The sequence below is a fragment of the Myxocyprinus asiaticus genome, chromosome 11 (genome assembly GCF_019703515.2).
Source record: "Myxocyprinus asiaticus isolate MX2 ecotype Aquarium Trade chromosome 11, UBuf_Myxa_2, whole genome shotgun sequence".
NCBI classification, from domain to species: Eukaryota; Metazoa; Chordata; class Actinopteri; order Cypriniformes; family Catostomidae; genus Myxocyprinus; species Myxocyprinus asiaticus.
In genome coordinates this window covers 45,337,373-45,357,969 of record NC_059354.1, presented here as the reverse complement: position 1 = coordinate 45,357,969, position 20,597 = coordinate 45,337,373, and the positions used below count along the sequence as shown (strand labels likewise).

Sequence of the window (20,597 nt, the reverse complement as noted above, 5' to 3'; positions counted from 1 at the left end):
GAACCCATATCAACTTTGATCAGATGGACAATAAAAGGATAGACATCAAATTATTACTTTAGTTCTTTCAAATAAATTCTGTAACATCAAATAAATTATTCTTGAACTGTTCTTAAACTGTTCCCAAATGGTTAACAAAATTTGTAACTCAAAATTGATCAGTCTCTTTATATTTTCTTCTCCAAGCAAGTACATTTGTTGCAAAAGGCTATATTTCATGTAAGCATCGTAGGCAAAATTCCTAACAGTATAGTAACGGTAAACAGATTTAACAAGGCACAGCAGCCCCTCAGAAAACTAGAGCAGAAGGGAAAAAATAATGGCTTACCATTTATCACAGGCTTAAACTTTATTTGGACTAAAACTTTACAATCTGTAATCATGTGTAATGGTGCAACAGTCACATGAAGTCCTCTTTGACACCTGAACTTCAGAACATCGAATCTTAGTGACACCTGCGCTAAAAACAAGCTAGACACAGTGCAACAACTGAAGCAGAACACAGGTGTCTCGAGGTGCATTTTTAAATATTGAAGATCATTTTAACTCGACACGGTGTAAAAAATCTGTCGGTCCCGTGTGAGACTCGAAAGAAACAGCAAGACGCGCTGTAGCAGTCAAAGACGTCCGTCTAGCGCTTGATTACATCAGAAAACAATTGAAACAGGGCAGACGTGCGATCTCTCAAAAGTGTATATCTATGTTGCTGTGTCAAGTGCTTCAGTAGGAACTAGTGCTTCTGATCTGTAAAGATTCTGCGAAATTAAATATAACAAAAGAACAGCTGACAGGTTTGGAACAACACAAGTGCGAGTAAATTATGACAGAAATCTCTTTTTTTTGGGGGGGGGGGGGGCTATTAATTTAATTCATCAGTGCTCTAGAATGTGTAAGAACCTCATGGACATTCAAACGGCAGGTCTCTTTTGGTGCCTGTGGTTAATTAACTGGAGCAGATGGGGAAAATTCGGCAAAACAAAGGAAAAGGATGAACAAGCCACTTATTAAAGGAATCAAAGTCTTGGTTGATTGTGTCCCTCGGCTTTGGGTAAATTAATGAGGACAACATTTCATTGTCTGCATGCTCTGTGCCCGCTCATTTATTGCCACTCAAGGGCTGACGTTAATGAAGACACTGACCTGTGAAGTCAAATGATAAACTGCTTCCAGTGATAAAAAGGAGAGACTTGGAAAAGAGCCAGCATGGGGAGGAGGCAGAGAGGATGCTGGGAAAGTAGCCTCCACTATCTAAAATAATTTCTGCTCTGTCATGGCAGTTTTTCAGATCTATCAGATGTACATCACAAGAACATTTCTAGTTTTGCTTTCAGAGTCTGAGAATAAACTCGAAACCTGTCAAGAACATGTCTCCGTCAAACTACCTTAAAAGAAAGAAATGCAGTAACTACACCAACACTGCAACTGGGAAAACTACACACACAAAAATAACTACTCTTTAAAGTTACTACTACAAATTTTACACTCTGAATCTAGAGCTAAAAGCTTTACCCATCAGTCTCAGAACAGATAATAGTTTAAGAGACACGATTTTGGTCATAATTCAAATTTGACAAAATGTGTAGTTACTAGAGAAGTGCCTTGGCACAGAAGCAGGTAGCACTTTATTTTACAGTACTGTTCTACATGTACATACTATATAATTACAACAACTATAGTATTTACTAGGTACAAACCCTAAACCTAAGCCCAACCCTAACCTTAGCTCATATTAAGTACATGTACCTACTATTACTCAGTTTCTTGGGTAAGTACACTAAGTATACTGAAAACACAAATCTGTGTGCTAACATACAAGACCAAAACAGACAAAAGTGCACATGGACGATGATAAACCAAACACAGCCACGTGCACTCATACAACACAAAACACAAAACAGAATTCCAACAAAACACTACAAATAACGAGAATGTCAGAATCCTGCCACATAGGAAGGAAACATGACTAGAACGAAAAGGCAGGATTCTGACACTACCTTTCCGTTCAGTCACCTTTCTCTCCCTCACTCATTCTCTGTTTCTAGTGTAATTGCACCTTCTTAATTACCATAATGTCACAAAAAAATAACAAAACACACAAACAAACAAAGGTGGGCTTTTTAGAACATTACTTTTTGAACAACATTTCCCACTCTTTTCTCACAGTGAGTAAGTACCAGAGACCCAAACAGCATTTGCTCTGCAGCTGGAATGCTCTCTTATTGTGCAGTTGTTAATAGCTTGAGCAAGACAGAGCACAAGCGCTCGCAATAAAGGTTACGGATCACAGCTCCCTTCATTTAGGATGTGAGGTAAATAAATTGGAATAGGGAATTCAGTGAGGACTGACAAATGTGTTTGCTTATTGCTAGCATGCGCGCTGGGTAAATGCTAGATAGAATCACATACGTCATAGGTGGGCAGCACGGATAATCTGCTCCTCTTAGATGGGACTAGGGTTTTCACAATATAAAAATTTCAGTGGCCAATACCAATCCCAGAGATAGTTCACAATTCTCAATACCAATTTTAATACCACAGCAACCACTAATATGCACTTGGTAAACACTTTGGATAAAAGTGACAGTGCATTAAAGGTATACATTTTATCAGTCCATGCATTCTCTGGAAATGTAATCAATGTCCATGGTGTTACTAGTGCCATATTCTACTAGATGAGTACAGGAACTCCCAATATGCTCCGTTATTTAAAAAGTTGAATATTGAAATGATAATGGAATGATTCATGTTGAATATTGGTTTGGGGCATAATGTTGATTACTACAAAAAATCATAATAATAATAATAATAATAATAATAATAATAATAATACATTTTAAAAAATGGACTCGTCTCTCGTTTCTTAAAAAAGAAAAATAATATTTTTTTAAAAAAAAAAAAAAGCAGAAATCGCAGATACAGTAAAGCATTTGCATTGGAAGTGAATGAGGCCAGTCCATAAACACAAAAATACACAGTTTCAAAAGTACAGCCACAAGACGTAAACATTATATGTGTTTACATGATTTTAGTGTGATAAAATTAGGGATTTACCAAAATTACAGAGTTTACCAGATTACAGGTGTTACCAGCATTTTGTTGTCATGAACACAAAGTTGTAATATTGCATATAACTTTACACAGATAAGGTTAGTATGTGATTTAAGCATACTAAAATCATGTAAACACATTTAATGTGTCTTGTGGCTATATTTTTGAAACGGGACATTTAAAAAAAACAAAAAAAAAACAGATTAATATTTAAGTCCTTTTTGCTAAAAACTCTTCTCCCTACCCAGTAGGGGGCAATATGCATGAAGAATGTGAATCACCAAAAACACAAGAAGAAGGTGAATGTGATCAGTTTCTCACCCACACCTATCATATTGCTTCTGAAGACACTGATTTAACAAGTGGAGTCTTATGGATTACTTTTATGCTGACTTGTGTGATTTTTGGAGCTTAAAAATGTTGGTACACATTCACTTGCTTTGTATGGACCTACAGAGTTGAGATATTTTTCTAAAAATCTTAATTTGTGTTCTGCAGAAGAAAGAAAGTCATACACATCTGGGATGGCATAAGGGTGAGTAAATGATTAGAGAATTTTCATTTTTGGGTGAACTATTCCTTTAACTCGTATTGAAGCCTTCAAGTCTTTCTAAATAAAATAAACCTTGCTTCAAGGTTTTTGCAATGAATTAGTCACATAAACAATCAATAATAAAGCACAGAGGGAGTGGATTTTTCATTTTCTTGTGAATATTGTTGTTTGATCAATATTAATAATATAATAAAAAGTGAAAGGTCTATAAGGCCGCATTTACTCTGAGCTGAGAATGGCAGCAGAAGGACGAATAAAAATCAATTTTACGCTTTTCAGAGCCTTCAAAAAAGGGAAAACATCTACTAGAATATAATGAAATACTTGAGATTCTGCTTGCTATGGATGGATGGATGGATTGACGGATGGATGGATGGATGACATCCCTAGATGGGATTCATCTGTTATGTTTGTTTCCCAGCCATGAGAGTGTGGAGACCAGAATTCTTTGTCTGGACTCTCTTCTAATGTGGAGAAAAGTGGAGTTTTCAAGGAGCTATTCTGGGTCTTTACGTGTAGTCTTAAAGCACAGGTGTGTCTGCTACGACTGGCCTGGATATCAGATGACTTGTAAGGTTACCACCTGAGAGTCCCACTATTTTTCCAAACACACTGACCTTTCTTGACAGCCAACTACTGGGAGAGATGATCCATGACTGATACTTCTTATTGCTGCACTCATTGAGAGCAAAGAACATCAGCACACACACTACCAAAACTTAACTTACCCTACTGTGTGTAACAAAGCCACTGAATCAAAGACCTAATACCTGATTTACCATATCATTCTTCTGCAATCCCTTCAAATAGGTGCAGATATGTGAGGGACTTCGCAACAGAAAAAGAGAGCGGCTCTTCAAACATGTGGCACCATTGCTAGATGACTGGTGTGTTGAAAGCAATGGAACTCACAGATGCTGCCAGTGAGTGAGAATTATGTAAATGAGATTCTTTGTTTATGCTTGTTATTGTGAGTCATTCGCTTATAAACAACTCCATTACCATCATTAAAGAGCTGCAGGCAGAGGCGCCTTCCTCTCTTTAAAAACAGCAGCTCACTGCTGGCATTTCACTAGCACACTAAGACTGAAGATTCGCAGGATCTGCCCTTTAAGACAGAACAAGTGATGACTCATCTTCACAATAGAAAAATATTTTATTACAGGTTCTCAAAAAAGAGGTGATTTCAGTGAGAAAAGGTCTGTTCTTCCTTTTCTGTAGGATTTCAAATCTGGGTCAATAGCAGATCAAATATATGTCCCTGGATAGCGACAAAGGAAACAAGTCTTTGAGATTTGCTGTGAGGTGGGGGGGGGGGGGGGGCGCAGTACCCACCATAAGACATTAGGGACCCCCCATAAGAAGCAAAACATAGACTTTGGGGGGTCCCCAATATTTTTAATTTAGTAAATTTGTCAAATTCATTTAATTGTGTAATTCGTCAAGTGGTGCATAATTTTCTGTAAAGTAAACCTCATGCTGAAACCTCATTATTTTTAGACAAAAAATAATGAGACGAACAATGTTGCCCCTTAACCTGAACAGGTGGCATCACAGGAAAGGGGGTAGATTGAGGGGGGGTTGGTTACCCCAGCTGTATACACCACTATGAGATCATTGTAGCCATGACAACCATGAGCTCAGACCACTGAGAATAGAGCAATCTGTCTAGCCATAACCCCGTACAGTGTAAACACTGATAACGCAATGTCTAGCAGGGACCGATTCGGACCAGACATCTATTCCTGGGACGGTCAACCACAAGCTACGGTCTCATCTGTCATATACATCAGTAACATACACACAAAAGCTTGGGAAAATGTGCATTTATGAGCAGATAACTAAACCAAACAAGTTCTCACTGTTAATCTACAGTGTCAAAAACTATAACTTCCCATTGGTTGGATGTCCCAAGAGACTTTTACAAAGAAACTGATCATTTAAATCCCCATAAATTGACATTATAAGATCACTTGGCATTGAATATAGATGAAAAGTCACGTGAGGGGAGACATTGGCTCCGATTACCACTGATTCGTTCAATACGCTGTCAATCAATCAATGCTATAATTCCCCCCTCTCATGCTCTCGTTCCTTGCAGTAGGTCTCCGGAGATCGCTATGAATGGGACGAACTGATGTAAATGGATATGCACTGTAAACTACTAACAGACACAGACAACAACACTTTTGGTCACGTCCAAATCAAAACGAACTTGAAATGACTTGAAACGTGAAATGGTGTGCTAATGAGCTGCTTGAGCGCTCGCTCTAAAATGTGGCAGCTTGTGCCTTCATGAAACCTGCAGTGTTTAACAAGGAGTAGATGACAAATTATCTAAAAATAAGATGACTAAAAATAATTGGCGAACAGTGATATATACATGAAAACATGAAATATGCTTGTTGCTGTATTCTTGTGGGTATTGCTTTTGAAGCGATGTAAAAATAACAATTATAATACAATGCATACACTTGATGAGTCTTTGATTTGACTTGAATTAACTTACAAAAATATAAGCATTTCAAGCTTATTTACAGTGTAAGTTAAAAGGTATTTCTTTTGCCTTCCAGTACAGAAATCTGATATACTGTGTAGCAATTAACATATACATAAAACTATAGCTCATTGTGTTTGGGCATATATGTAGTCTATTCAAATGAGATGATAATAAACTATGATTTAACAAAAATATATGTTATACCGTATATAGGACAACAACCATTTTTAGTAATTTGTTATTTTGTTAATATGTTGTTGCATTTTTTAGCAAGTTTGTGACATTTCCTACATCATATATTTTTATGTAGGCATACTTTTTTATATCATATGTTGTGATAAATGTGATTTCAGATTTGTATGGGTTTAACCTGAAAGCTATGTGTATGTCAACTGAAACTGAAATAGGAAATTTACATTGAAAAAAAAACCAAAAAAAAAAAAACTTGAGATGGCACCCTGCCTCCTCATTTCGAAATAGGTGTATACTTCAACTGTTTAATGCTGCTCAGAGGTGGCATAAATGCATTTACAAGGCAATTACAATTGCATGAATAATGTTATGAGATCCATTGTTTTAAATATTAAATCATGAATACACAAATATGAAATGAATGAAAATATGTAATTATTCTTTTTAGTATGAAACTCAATAATGAAATATATGCTCTATCATGACAACAACAAAGTTTGAGACTGCTCTGATGCTGCATTTTGTTTACACAGAAGTAAGGCAGCATTAGAATTACCTTTGATACTATGGGCTGAGGTGGGTCAGAGCAGGCTTAATTTAGTCCGGGTTTTGCATCTTTACATAGAATATTAAGCAGGCTCAGAGCAGGCTTAAACTGGTTGTGTAAACACACCTTTAGAGTATAAACTAACACAATCTAAACTAAATTAGAATGACAAATTGAAACAAAATAGATTATTTTACTATTATAACCCTGGCTATATGTTTCCTAAAGACAAAATTATTAGACTAATTTCACGATCTCATCTTGTTTCACGACTTGAGAGCATGATATATGCATATTGCAAAAAGGATATTTCAAGTGGCCCAGATTGGAGTTGAAAATGTCATATTCATTGTGAAGTTTGCTATTCACCCAGTCATCAAAAACAGATCTAAATCATATCTGGGGGGCCTCATTCAGCTGCAGTGTGAATGTAGCCAGAGTGTCCATGCTGCGCACTGGATTTTGAAGTAAGTCTAAATCAAATTCGTGCAAATATTTGCGTGTGGAAAATCAGTGTGCACTGTGCAGTTCTGGGCTGCTCGGAGACATCAATGCATTAATCACTGAGCACTTTCTGTTAACTTTGTCTGGCCAAATCCTCCCGTTTACTGCTATTGATTTCTCCATTCTGTGTTTATTTCTGTCAATTCAAAGGGGAGGTGCTGCTAGCAAGAAGGTTTATGTGATCTTTTCCGATATGAAAACCCTGCATCCACATAAGGCATGCTGATTATTCTATATGAAAACACTTTTGTTTAAGTCGCAAATGTACAACAGTAACAGATTTTGTTTGTCTAGGTTGTATGACAATGTCTGCTGCATAAAGATATCAGTCGATACGGATAACTTATATTTTAACATTGTAATTGGCCAATAATGATGTAATTGTTAATATTTCTTTTTCAAAGAGCCTGTTTAAATTTTACAAGGATTTTACAAGGATTAAGCCATTTACTGCAGCAACCACTGTAAAATTACAATATTGGAATATATAGAAAACATGAATAGTTCTGTTGTCGCTGTCAAAAATCATTGTAACACACTGGCAACATGTAAACAACATTCAGTTCTCTCTATACAAACACTGAAATGTGATCTGACGATCTGTTTGGCGCAGTCATAACATGCTAAATGGAAATCCGCATGCAGGTCAACACGGTGCAATTAACCTGGTATCTGATGCCGTGCTGAGCAGATTGCTGTCTAAAGCGATCCAACCACACTTACTCTCAATATGTCAGTTCATTTCATGATAATAGACCCTAGATGTTTGTGACGTTACATATACAGTATGCACTGTAAAAAATCCAACAAATAACTGTTGGTTTGGTTATGAGCATTTTGGAGTTCCACGCATTATTAGGCAATAAGGTACTTCGAATTACAACTGCTAGTGCAACAAACAAGTTTACTCATCTATTTAGACTAACAAACAATAAAGGTAATAAAGGCTGCAGCAATTAAAAAGTCTCAATTACAGCATTCTATTTAGGTGTACCCCTGTTGCCTTAACATGTTTTATTTTCAATGTTTTTTGCAGTGGTTTAGCATTGTAACAATCAAAGAATGTCCATCGTGCGCACAAATGCGATGACGAATCAGAGGTATTTAAATTAGTCTATAGACTTATCATTAACAACAACTGGTCCAAATGGGGTGATTCTCATGAAATGGTCCAGAAAATGATGATGGGGATGGGCATTATCAAGTAATTTTGCAGTCGAGTGCTCTAAACTACAAAAAACAAAACAAGAAATCAATTACTCATAAATTAGAATATAAGTTAAAAACATCAGGAATGACACTTACATGAATCTTTTATTTTGTTTTAATCACAAATGCTACAAAGAATGATTTCAAAATAAGCAAACTTTAACAAACTTTGCCCCTCTTTTGGAAAAAAAATTTAATTAACAATATGCATGAATTCAGTTCTCATTACATTTCTCAATGCATTAATGACCAAATTCTAACTGCGAGATTTGGTGAGATTCAGAGGGAAAGTACAATATGATTTAGCGTTGCCTACGGCAAACAAATATGCAAAGGAAATTCAATTTACTATATTCGATTAGTATTTTTAACAGATAAGTTTGTGCTGAATGAGTACTCGATTAGTCGAGTACTTGCATGTGCATATCCCTAGTCCTGGTCCTATTTTACTCAAAAAACAATAGAAACAAATAAGAAATTATATTGTGCATATATAAAATGAAGCCTATTTTTAGGGCCATTAATATATATATATATATATATATATATATATATATATATATATATATATATATATATAATTTTTATATTGGAATGTTATTGAATAATCGATTATCGATGATTTGTTGTTAACAATTTAATCGATATAATATAAAAACTCACATTATTTAAGTGTATTTATTGAAATTATTATGCATATACTTCTGTGGCTGTTTCATGTTTTCATGTTTCCTTCTACAGTAAGGATTTTTTCTTTAATGGTTAGGTTTTCAAGTTTACATTTACATTTATTCATTTGGCAGATGCTTTTATCCAAAGCGACATACAAAAGAGGAAAACATAAGCGAATCATCTTAGGAGACAGTGGTATGAAAAAGTGCTGTATTACAAAGTTTCACTAGCATCATAATAGTATTCAAAACAGAATAAAGTGCAACAGGATTTTTTTTTTTTTTTTAATGACTGGTTAATTGCTCATGGAAAAGATGTGTTTTTAGTTGTTTTTTGAAGACAGAAGTTTGCAATAGAACAGGTGATCAGTCAAAAATCAAACTTTGTATTAATAAAATATGTGCCTTGAATTTTTTTTATTTCAAGCTATACACCACTTACAGTTTATTATTTTTCATTCATTAATGTTAACCATTGTCGATTTTAAGAAAACATCTTAAAATTTCAACCCTAATTGTGACATTATTTTTGTGACAGTTATGCACATTTTATTACCCAATTCTCATTACAACAATGTGAAAAAAGATGGAAATGAATTATGATATTTTCATTACTGCAACTTAAAAAGAAAATTATATATTTTTAAAATTGTGTAGTACTTGTAAATGACTAAATTAACTTAAATGACTGTTACGCTAATTAAAATCATAATAAAAACAATGGGAAAAGTAAAAGTAAAACGTCCAGACATTTTACGGTCATGAGAATATAAGCAGACCCCGATAGATGAATTATTGAAAAGGTGAGAAGGTCGAATCACCACACTATAACAGTGGTCCAACCGTCATCATTGTCTAAACCTTATAACTCAAATGTTTTTATGGTTAACACACAATAGCAATGTGCAAAATATAAAAATATATTTTTTATATTTTGCACTTTATCAATACTTGAGCAAAGCAGAGATGACAGCAGATGAGCAGAGAATGTTTGTGACAGGGATTCGTTCATGACAGTTCAACTTGGACGCTGTTACACAGTGCGCAGCCAGCAGCAGTGACAAAGTGATACAGATTTGTGTATTTGACTCAGTCAAACAGTTTTCTGATACTAAAATATTTTCCAGGACAAATTATTTTCCAGGACATTTAGATATTTTTTCTAATTTTCCATGAATTTTCTATGACTGTAAAACTGCATTGCAAAATTCCAGGTTTTCCAGGACGCATGGGAAACCTGACAGTGTGTCATGGATTTTACCCAATATCTCACTGGGATCATATTGTACAGTCTGAGAAACAACAATCATAAAGGACCATATAAATCGTACAGTGTGCACCCAGCTTTAGGCAGATGTTTTTCTGTAATATCAGGGGGCTGTGCTCTGATATGCACCCTCCCCTCTGAAAGCCGAGCAGCCCTTTGAAACACTGACATCAATAAGTGAGGAGTCACCACTGCCAGAGCTGACAGCACTGCAGGACTGGAGCTGAACATCAACAAATTACCACCTCCCTGAATGCCTTTGATGAAGCTGCTCTCTCAAAACACCAGCCCTGATAATTTATTCATACATCCTAGGACAGGTATACGATCAGTAATGTCTCTAGTCTGACTGCAGGTGGTCCCAAGACTCTTCCCACCATCCTGGTCTCACAACTGTCATTACTGCCCTTCAGAAGGACACTTAGCACCCATAAGATTTGCTGTTAATATGTGGATATTCAGTATTTTAGTGTCAGTATTTAGATTAAAGGAAAAATATTCAAAAATATAAATGCTATGTGTCGGTATAAACCACATGTGCTTCTTATAAGCAGCCTCATGAATGTTGGGCCATTGCTATGCCCTTAGCTATTACCATGAATCAAAAGATTGAGAATTAATTTAACACATCAAAATAACAGATATTCTCAGTTACAGTCAGCCTTCTTTTATAATTGAATACAGTATACTCTGAGTATTTTATGTTGTATTATTGTAAAAAACAGGAATGCATAAAGGTTGACATTTTGATATTTTTTAGCCTTTTAATATCTCAATATTCATGTATTTTCTCTGAAATGGCCTAAAAGGGTTATTTATATATCAAAGGAACTTATATTCAAGTAGATTTAAAATGTTTTCATGTAATTACTACAACAGATAAATAAATCTAGATAAATTAATCAAGATTAAATTATATTTAATCATTTTCATTTTATGCACCAATATAACAATATATAGTCATAAACAGCAAATGTATCTACATTATTTTTTACTAAAAAAATAGAAATATATAAGTATGATATACAGTATGAATATATGAATCATTTTAAACTGATTCTCGTAACACTGTTTTCGCTTCTTTAGGAACCTTAATGGCCAAAAAAAAAGTTGCTTAATTTTATATAGCAAAATCTTGAATTTGTATTTATTGTGAATATTCAATATATCACTTAGCTCTACCATTATACTCATATATTTATTTTTTTCATTTATTTTTTGTTTCACATTTATTAGGCTGAGGGTCTTTGCATAAGGGATAAATGCAAGCTTTTAAACTGTTTTTGGAATGTCTGACCTTACAACAGCTATCCAACTTCAGAGTCCACAGTGATCAGGTTTCAGCGAGTCTAAGAAACATTTTATCTTTCACACAATACACACATCCACAAATGCAAGCATACACAAAAAGGGTTATTCAGATCTACACGCAGGAACACAGACTGGGATCTGTGCATCCCAAATGTCAAATGAGACTGAGGTCAGGACTGAAGCTATTGTCCTCTGTACAGCCCGTGTGCCCAACCATTGCATGTAACCCAGCACCTGTGCCTCCCTGCCTGGCACTGCGCCACCAGCCCCTACCCTGCCATCGCTCAGGAAACAGCGTAGCAACCATCACCCATTCGAGATATTTAAGTCGCTCTATATATGTAAATGCATGTCTAACGCTCTTATTTTGAAATGCAAATATGTATGGTTTCCAAGACAAGACAACACATCCATCAATGGCTAAAAGACTGGTGCAGAGTAATGGATTGTTTGCAAATAGTGTTCTAGCGTTAATATGTTTCTTGGGACTTTGCAGTAATATTCGGAGTCTTCTGTGATCTGTCGGGTTTGCTGTAAGGCTAAGTCATATATCACTACTGCAATGATTAAACCACAGACAGTTAAGATAGCCTAGTTGAATGCACTGGAACATCTCAAAGCTATAAAATAAGGCCATTTAGGCAGAGGTAGAGGAACATCGTTTACATCCGATCAAAGTCTTTGGCCAGCGATGAGTTGATCGGAACATAAGATTAATTCTTACAGTAATACTACCTTCATGGCCATTAAAAATAATATCACAAATAGATTGAAATACTGTTTATAAGCATGTAGCTTAGGATCGACAGATCTCAAGGGACCGATATGATTTAATCAAATACACAGTCAACTTCTCTTTGAATACAAACAAAACTTTATTAACTATCTACAATGTAAACTAAGCTAAAATTAACTAAACTAACACACAGACAAACAAACATAAACATGGGTTGTAAGTGAGCTTTGACAGAAGATGAATGGAAAATGAACTTTATGGAGTCTATATACCTTGCCTTGAACAAACCCTGAGAACTTCATTTAGTACGCCGTGATTTGAGGTCGGGTTACTCAATTTATATTTAAGAAAGCACCAGATTTAAGCAAAAGTCTGGAGGTACTTGCGTTGTATTGTTTGTCATTGAAGTCGGTGTCCTTTGGCTTGGCTTGTGGAAGTTCTTTGTCTGTTGCGTCGATGGATGGGTGATGGAATGACCAGGCGGAGCCCTGGAAGTGAGGCTTCCCGCAAGGGTGACTCGGGACTTCCCAGAACAGAGGTCAAAGTGCCAGAATTGGCTTTTCAGAGGGCCTGTGGTCTCTCTCTGTCCCTCTTTATGAAGGTGATTTATGAGTTTTTGTTCTCAGTTTCCCGCTCAAAAAGTACATGTTTTAATCGTGAATTGCATAAGAGACTATAACTGCAAATAACCCAAAAATACTTCACACCATCACTCTGGAATTTAAGCAACAATCAATTACATACCAAACACTTGTACTTTCTTATTAAATTACAGTTATAATTTTGTTATAATGCATGATAAAACTAAGTAATATTTAGTTTGTTAGTTTTAATCAATTCATTACACGTTATGAAAAACATAATTGTCGGGGTTATCATCTGCATAAGATGCATTTGTCATTTTTTGGTAAGTGTAGAGTGTTGGTAATATTGAAGAACAATGGAATTCCATGTGTTTCCATGGCAATCATAAAAGTGTAGTCCCTCAGCAAATGGCCAGTCATGGGAAAAAGATGCAACAAACTCAGACTTGCTGGCACCAGTCCGAATTTTTCATAGATCAGGAGAAGTCAGTGTAGATTCTGTATTTAAGTCATTCTGTATAGAATTGTTCAATTTCTCTTAGTTCTCTTCTGCCTCAAAGTCCTACATAATGATTTGGTCAAAATGACTCACAAATAAGTCTTGAACTTATTAAGCACATTTACATGAACATTTTTACACCAATTATGCTTAATAAGCTGACAACATCATGTAAAATTCATGTATATGCTTCAGATGGTTTTCATTTATCGGAGGAAGGTCATAAACAGTTTAAGTTTAAACTGATCAACACACTTTTTTTGCACATACGCCACATGGCATGTAAACCCCTGTACCGCCACTCTTACCAGCTTATCCAATGTGTGCAAGTGTTATGAGCATGACTGTTTGCATTTTGATGTAAAAAATAAAGAATAATCCAATGATTTCAAATCCCATGTAAATACGTATTCTTGCAATGTCTGAATTTTTAATAAGCTTGTTTTTAATAGTTATCAGCATATTGGTGTGCATGTAAACACACTCATCAAGCACGTTTACATGCATGACCTTATACTGACTATGCTTAATAAGCTGACAATGTGTAAGGTTATTTAAAAGCCCTACGTGGTTTTCTTTTATCGGGGTTAGTACATAAACTGTATAAGCATAAATCGACCGACCAGCCTGGTCTCATGAAATTTACGTGAGCATTGCAAGGTTTTTGCAAAACTGAAATTACGTGCTTCATTTCCAGCAGGGGGCGCCAAAACCGAGCAAAATCAGGTTGTAATCATACAAGGTTTTTAAGGTGAATTTTAGATGGAGGTTTTAATAAGTAAAACGTACCTCCCCGACCTAAACGTTTACCCTAAACCTAACCAATAGGTTGTCCGAAAAGATAAATTAGAATTTAACAAAACAGACATCCTTCCCCTTAACCAACACCTAACCTTAACTGATAGTGTTTTAAAATGCAAATGTGAAATAAAAAAAGAAAACATACATTAACTGAAGCAATCACATCACTTTGTGTCTCTTCTATGCCACTTTTGCTTTTGTGGGTCTTTGAGGTTGGAAGGGCGGCTGTCCCCTTCCACCTTGAAGGTGTATGTAGCCACTATAGTGGCACACCACGACACATTAGACGGTAAGTCCTTAGGGAAGCACGACCTGACTATCAGGTTCCTGAGAGGCGCCAGGAGGCTGATTCCCTCCAGACTGCGCCTCGTTCCCTCATGGGACCTCTCTGTAGTTCTTCAGGGTCTACAGAGAGCCCCCTTTGAGCCTTTGCAGTCAGCTGAGCTTAAGGCACTCTCCTTGAAGACTGCCCTCCTGACTGCGCTCACTTCCATCAAGAGGGTAGGAGATCTGCAAGCGTTCTCTGTCAGCTAAATGTGCCTGGAGTTCAGTCTGGGCTACTCTCACGTGATCCTGAGACCCCGACCGGGCTATGTGCCCAAGGTTCCCACGACCCCTTTTAGGGACCAGGTGGTGAACCTGCAAGCGCTGCCCCAGGAGGAGGCATACCCAGCCCTGACGTTGCTGTGTCCAGTGCGCACTTTACGCATCTATTTGGATCGCACGCAGAGCTTTAGAGTATCTGAGCAGCTCTTTGTCTGCTTTGGTGGACAGCGGAAAGGAAGGGAGCCGTTGACGCCATAACTATGGCATATCACGCCCAGGACATGCCGCCCCCAGTAGTGCTACGAGCCCATTCTACCAGGGGTGTAGCTGCCTCCTGGGCCTTAGCCAGGGGCGCCTCTCTAACAGACATTTGCAGAGCAGTGGGCTGGGCAACACCCAACACCTTTGCGAGGTTCTACAACCTCCGGGTGGAACTGGTTACGTCCCGTGTAGTGGCACGCACAAGCAAGTCCAGGACAGCCGGCCGGGTGTATCACTTGCGCATAGCACCTTTCACCTCCCCTGAGCTGAAGACGTGCGCCGTTAACTCCCAGTAGTGTTCACAAACTGTGTTCCCTGGTTGATTTCCTCCGAGCCCTGTGGCAGACGAGTTTTCAGAGAGACTCACTGCCAGCTCAGTACACATGCTGACTAAAGCCCTGTACTGGGGTAGGTGCTCCACATGTGGCGGTTCCCCATAGGTAACCCCATGCAACGTATATTTTCCGCTAATTCGTTTCCCTGTTGGCAAACTGCGTCTTCCTTGGGCAGAGGCCCCTCTGCCCCAGTCTACATGCTTGTAGTAACCTCTCCCCCGTAGGGTAGGACCTACCATGGGAATTCTCCACATGGCATACTTCTGACATAGCTCGGCAAAACCATGTGACCTGGTCGGCCCAGTCGGTTAATCCCCCTTTTTTGGGGGGAGCAAGCCCATCTCTATATTTTGGGTAGTCGACTTGTCCCAAAGGGCCGTTCGACACTCATAACAGTGTTGGGGGAGGTTACGTGTTGGCCTGGTGCGCTGGCTACGAGGCTCCTCAGCACAAAACCTGAATGAGTGGTTGCATACCAGCTCCTTTTATACCCATATGTCTGGGGGAGTGGTATGCAAATACCACTCGCCAATTTTCATTGGCCTTTTATCAAAGACCAGAGGTGTCTAGGGCTCCCAAGAGTGACCCCTAGTGTCACTACAATGACACAACATCTCGTTCCCTCCATCCATTCCGGAGGTTACGCAAGTAACAAGGATTATTTCTCAGTTGTGTCCAAGTCTTCAATTAATTATTGTAAGATATAATGCATTAATACAGATTTTGATGCTGCCATTATCCTTAACTGTTAATTAACTGTGCGCTTGTTATGATTTCTATGCTGATAAATCCACCACACAGGAAATTATTAACCGTTCTTTTATTTTGTTCTAAATGGGTACCATTTGGAAAGGAGGCTGCGGAACTTCTGAACCGGAACCAAAAAATAAAAGTTTTTGCTCGGAACGAACCGAAATGAATTACATATAGTTTTTAGTCCCTGATTTGTAAACACAATTACTGATATAAAACAGCTCACTCACTCACTGAATCAGTCATTAGTTATCTGTCATCAGTTTTTTTATATGATTTTGAGATGAATTGCAATTTATTAAGTGGGATGCATTTGGATATTTTTTTCATGCATATGTACGTTTTATAAATCGTTCGTGGGAACATTTGGAAATATGTAGTATGGTCACATTTAAGATCATTCTACAAGCATCTTTATAAATGAGGCCCCAGAATTGTTAAGTGAAATGTATTTAAATTTATTATGATTCCCATTCCTATAATTAATTTTTTAGTTCCTCAGTAGAACAAAGTACAGACAAAAATATTCTTTGGTGATGACTGACGCATACGGCCATCCACATGCTCCAAGTTGGTTTATTACACAACTGCATTTAATTAATTTATAACATAATTACAGAATTACATTTCATGTTTACATTGGAAATTAGTTATTTTTCACCATCTAAGTATTTGGAACCTTTTGAATTTAACACAGAATGTTTTACGTTTTTAAGGTGTTATGTGAAATCAAACTAAACTTAATTTAATTTAAGAGCACCTATTATGGTTTTTAAATGTGCCTAGTTTTAAAGGTCTCAAACAATAGATTTACATGCATCCAAGGTCAAAAAACACTTTAATTTGCTCATAATGTAAATTGCAGCATTACCTTTTTTCCCCAGTGTCAAAAACGACTCTTTCAGTGATCCATTCTAAAGTATTCATTCTAAACTCCTCCTTTCAGACAGCCTACTCTGCTCTGATTGGTCAGATGTCCCAGTCTGTTGTGATTGGTCTACCGCTTACAGCGCGTGTCGGAAAGGAAACGCCCACTACCATATCCGAGTTTCAGCTCCGTCTGAAAAAATTTCTGTTTTACCTTACCAATTTGAGCCCAAGTCCGATAGTGATACATAGGAAGATCAACCCGAACCACCATCGCAAGCACGACAAGAACAGGACGTTTCTCAGTGGTAAGTTTATATGTAGTTTGACAATAACAAGAGTTAGCCGGTTAGCAGAGGCTAACAGCTAACAGGCTAACAGCGTGCACTGGCTGTACATGTATACAGACCAGAGGCGGGTTTTTTGTTACCAAATTACGTAGGTTAGTACAGGAAGTAAGTCTGGAATTACTAACAACTCGTTTCAGGTGTTCAGAATCAGTTCATTCTTTTGGGAGTCAATAACTCCATTTGTCGTGCACTTTGATTTTTGAAACTTTGCAGACTTTTTTACATTCACAAACACCTATATAACACACTACACGAAAGGTAATATTTGAAAAACCATAATAATAATTAATTTTTTAGAAAGACTAGCTACATTGACCTAACCACAGAAATGAGGAGCCTTCCATGGTCTTACCTGTACCTATGGCATTGCACTGTAAATATAAGGGCAAATAAATAAAAGTGGTTTCATATTATGGACAAACTAACTAACCTCCTGTCTAACATCTGTTCTGTTCGAATGATGTTTTATATTAGAAAATAAACTGGCCTTGTTTGCCTTCAGATATTCCTAAAGATTACTTTAATTATTAGGAGCCTGATGCAAGGAAAACAATGTCTGTTATAGAGTAGGAAACACAGTGCCAACTCAGTAAAGTGTTTTACTCAAGGGAACAGTCAGGATATTTTAACTAGTCTTGCTGAATTTAGAGCGGATCCCTTGCACGAGTTATTTTGTGATGACTCACACTGATTTTGCCACACTGAAAACACTCGCATGAAAACCAGGCTTCAGTCGTGCTGCACAAATGCGCATCTCAGATGAGAAGCATACCTGAGATGTATATAATCAATAAAAACAATTTTAAAAATGTAATCCACAAAAAAACCTGCTACATTATATTGACTAAAATGGAGAAGGACTGAAAACAATAGCAAGGGTCTTTATATGTCTCACCTGATGCAGGTTGATCAACACATCTGTCTCGGGGGCATGTCCTCCTGTCGCCATGGGGACAGGGAGGGGCGCAGCAGTGGGAACACAGGGGGTCTGGGATCAGCCCTTCTCTTTTACGGCTGGATTTCCAGTCAGCCTGTGGGATGGCATAACCTGAAACGAACGGGACAATGTTAGTCCACCAGAAAATCCATTGAGACCCCAAAACCAACAGGAAAAACAAAGCTAGGAGCAAGGGAACATAGGAATTAAAAATAGTAAGTGGCAGAAGATGGTACATTTTTAGAATGATCCAGGAAGTAGCCATGCTTTTGTTGTTAACTACTCGTTTTTTAACAAATCTTTTGAGGAAATGAACTGTTCTCATTCACTTCCAAGCACTGACTCATAAGTCTCTCCTTTGTAAACCACTAGCTACCCTCAAAGACTGACTGGAGCACAACTTTTCAATAAATAAGTTTGTTATTTGAGTGTGAATAAATAAGAGGAGTGGCACCGATGTAGACATGTTTTTTTTTTACCTGAACGAACAGTGTATACACACCCTAATGTGTGTGTGAATACATTTTATATACGATATATATACACACACACACACACACACACACACATATATGCTGTATATGGTTAATAATTCATAAATTATAGTTTATATATTTAAGCATATACATATTCCAATTCCACTAGTATGCGGGAAAATATGTTACATACATAAAAATGTTAAATTTAAAATATTTTTAAATACACGTTGCATATATGCAAGTATGTGATTTTTTTATCTTAGTGAAAACCATATGAACATATATTTCAAATATTCATTTACATAAATTGCCATAATCAGATTGGCATCAAATAAATACATACAGCAAATACATACTTATCAAGATATTTATTGAATATCATCAAAAGGTTGAAAAGTATAAAATATAATAATATATATATATATATATATATATATATATATACATACACACACATACATACAACAGTTAGTTCCAGTCCTCGAATCTGATTGGACGAGAGACGTTCTATGAGTACTGATGGTCTCACACCATCAGCACTCGGACGCTTCACTGTGTGTATCACTCCGCTTGTGTTCGTGCCGTTCTAAAGTTTAAGAGCAGTGCAGATGTGTTAAGAGCCATCTGTCTCTTTACATTTAATTTTGTGACATTATATATTTTAGTCAGCAGTTGGAGCCAGTTGTTGACATGAAGTAAGTCAGCATCACTCAGTGTTTATATTCAACAGCACTCCGTGAATGCTTACTACTATTACTACTACACTACTAAAGCTAGGAAATAGCTTTAAACGGCTTTAAACTAACAACTACAGTATTAAGGCTCATCACAGCTGAGAGACACAACAGACTGATTAATTGCACAAACTCAAGGTGCTTACCTCTTACCGGACTTTCCACATTGGAGAGGACAAAATGGCAGAGGACATTGCGGTTTCTATAGTGAAAGACTCTTGCGCACCAGCTACCGCGAAATAGGGAGGAATACCCCCGCTTGGACAGCTATTTTTCCACTGAGAAAATAGTATGCATTCCACCAAAATTACATTATCTTCAGAAAGCTGACTAACGTCCTAGTTACTTTCATAACCTCCATTCACTGATGGAGGGAACGAGACGTTGTGTCAATGTAGTGACACTAGAGGTCACTCTTGGGAGCCCCAAACACCTCTGCTTTTTTTGAAAAAAGGCCAATGACATTTAATTTAATTTTAATTTTTTAATTACACCTTCAGGGTGGAGGGGAACAGCCACCCCTCCAGCCTCTCCTGCAGGAAGGAAAGCACTGATCCGACTGCGGATCTCTGGGGGTCTTCACATCAGGAAGAACACCACTTAGTGAACAGACGCCACTTCAAGGCATACAGGCGCCTCATAGAGGGAGCCTTAGCCTGAGTGATCGTGTCTACCACCACGGGTGGTAGGCCACTTAGGTCTTCCGCATCCCGTCCAGGAGCCAGACATGGAGACTCCAGAGGTCAGGTCGCTGGTGCCAGATGGTACCCCGTCCCTGACAAAGAAGGTCCTTTCTCAGGGGAATTCACCGGGGGGGGGGGGGGGGGGCTGTCACGAGGAGTGTGAGATCCGAGAACCACGTCTGGGAGGGCCAGTAGGGTGCTACTAGGATGACCTGCTCCTCATCCTCCCT

At 37.5% G+C, this 20,597-nt stretch overlaps 1 protein-coding gene across 1 annotated transcript in view; it reads right to left on the bottom strand.

Annotated features, from left to right (window-relative positions):
- LOC127448302 (anion exchange protein 3-like) overlaps positions 1-18,570 on the bottom strand; it is a 98,740-nt gene extending 80,170 nt beyond the window's left edge. Inside the window, exon 1 of the mRNA XM_051710730.1 lies at positions 18,430-18,570. Coding sequence (XP_051566690.1) covers positions 18,430-18,483 — 54 coding nt within the window. The 5' untranslated portion in view covers positions 18,484-18,570. The remainder of the gene's footprint in view (positions 1-18,429) is intronic.
- Between the last annotated feature and the right edge of the window lie 2,027 nt (positions 18,571-20,597).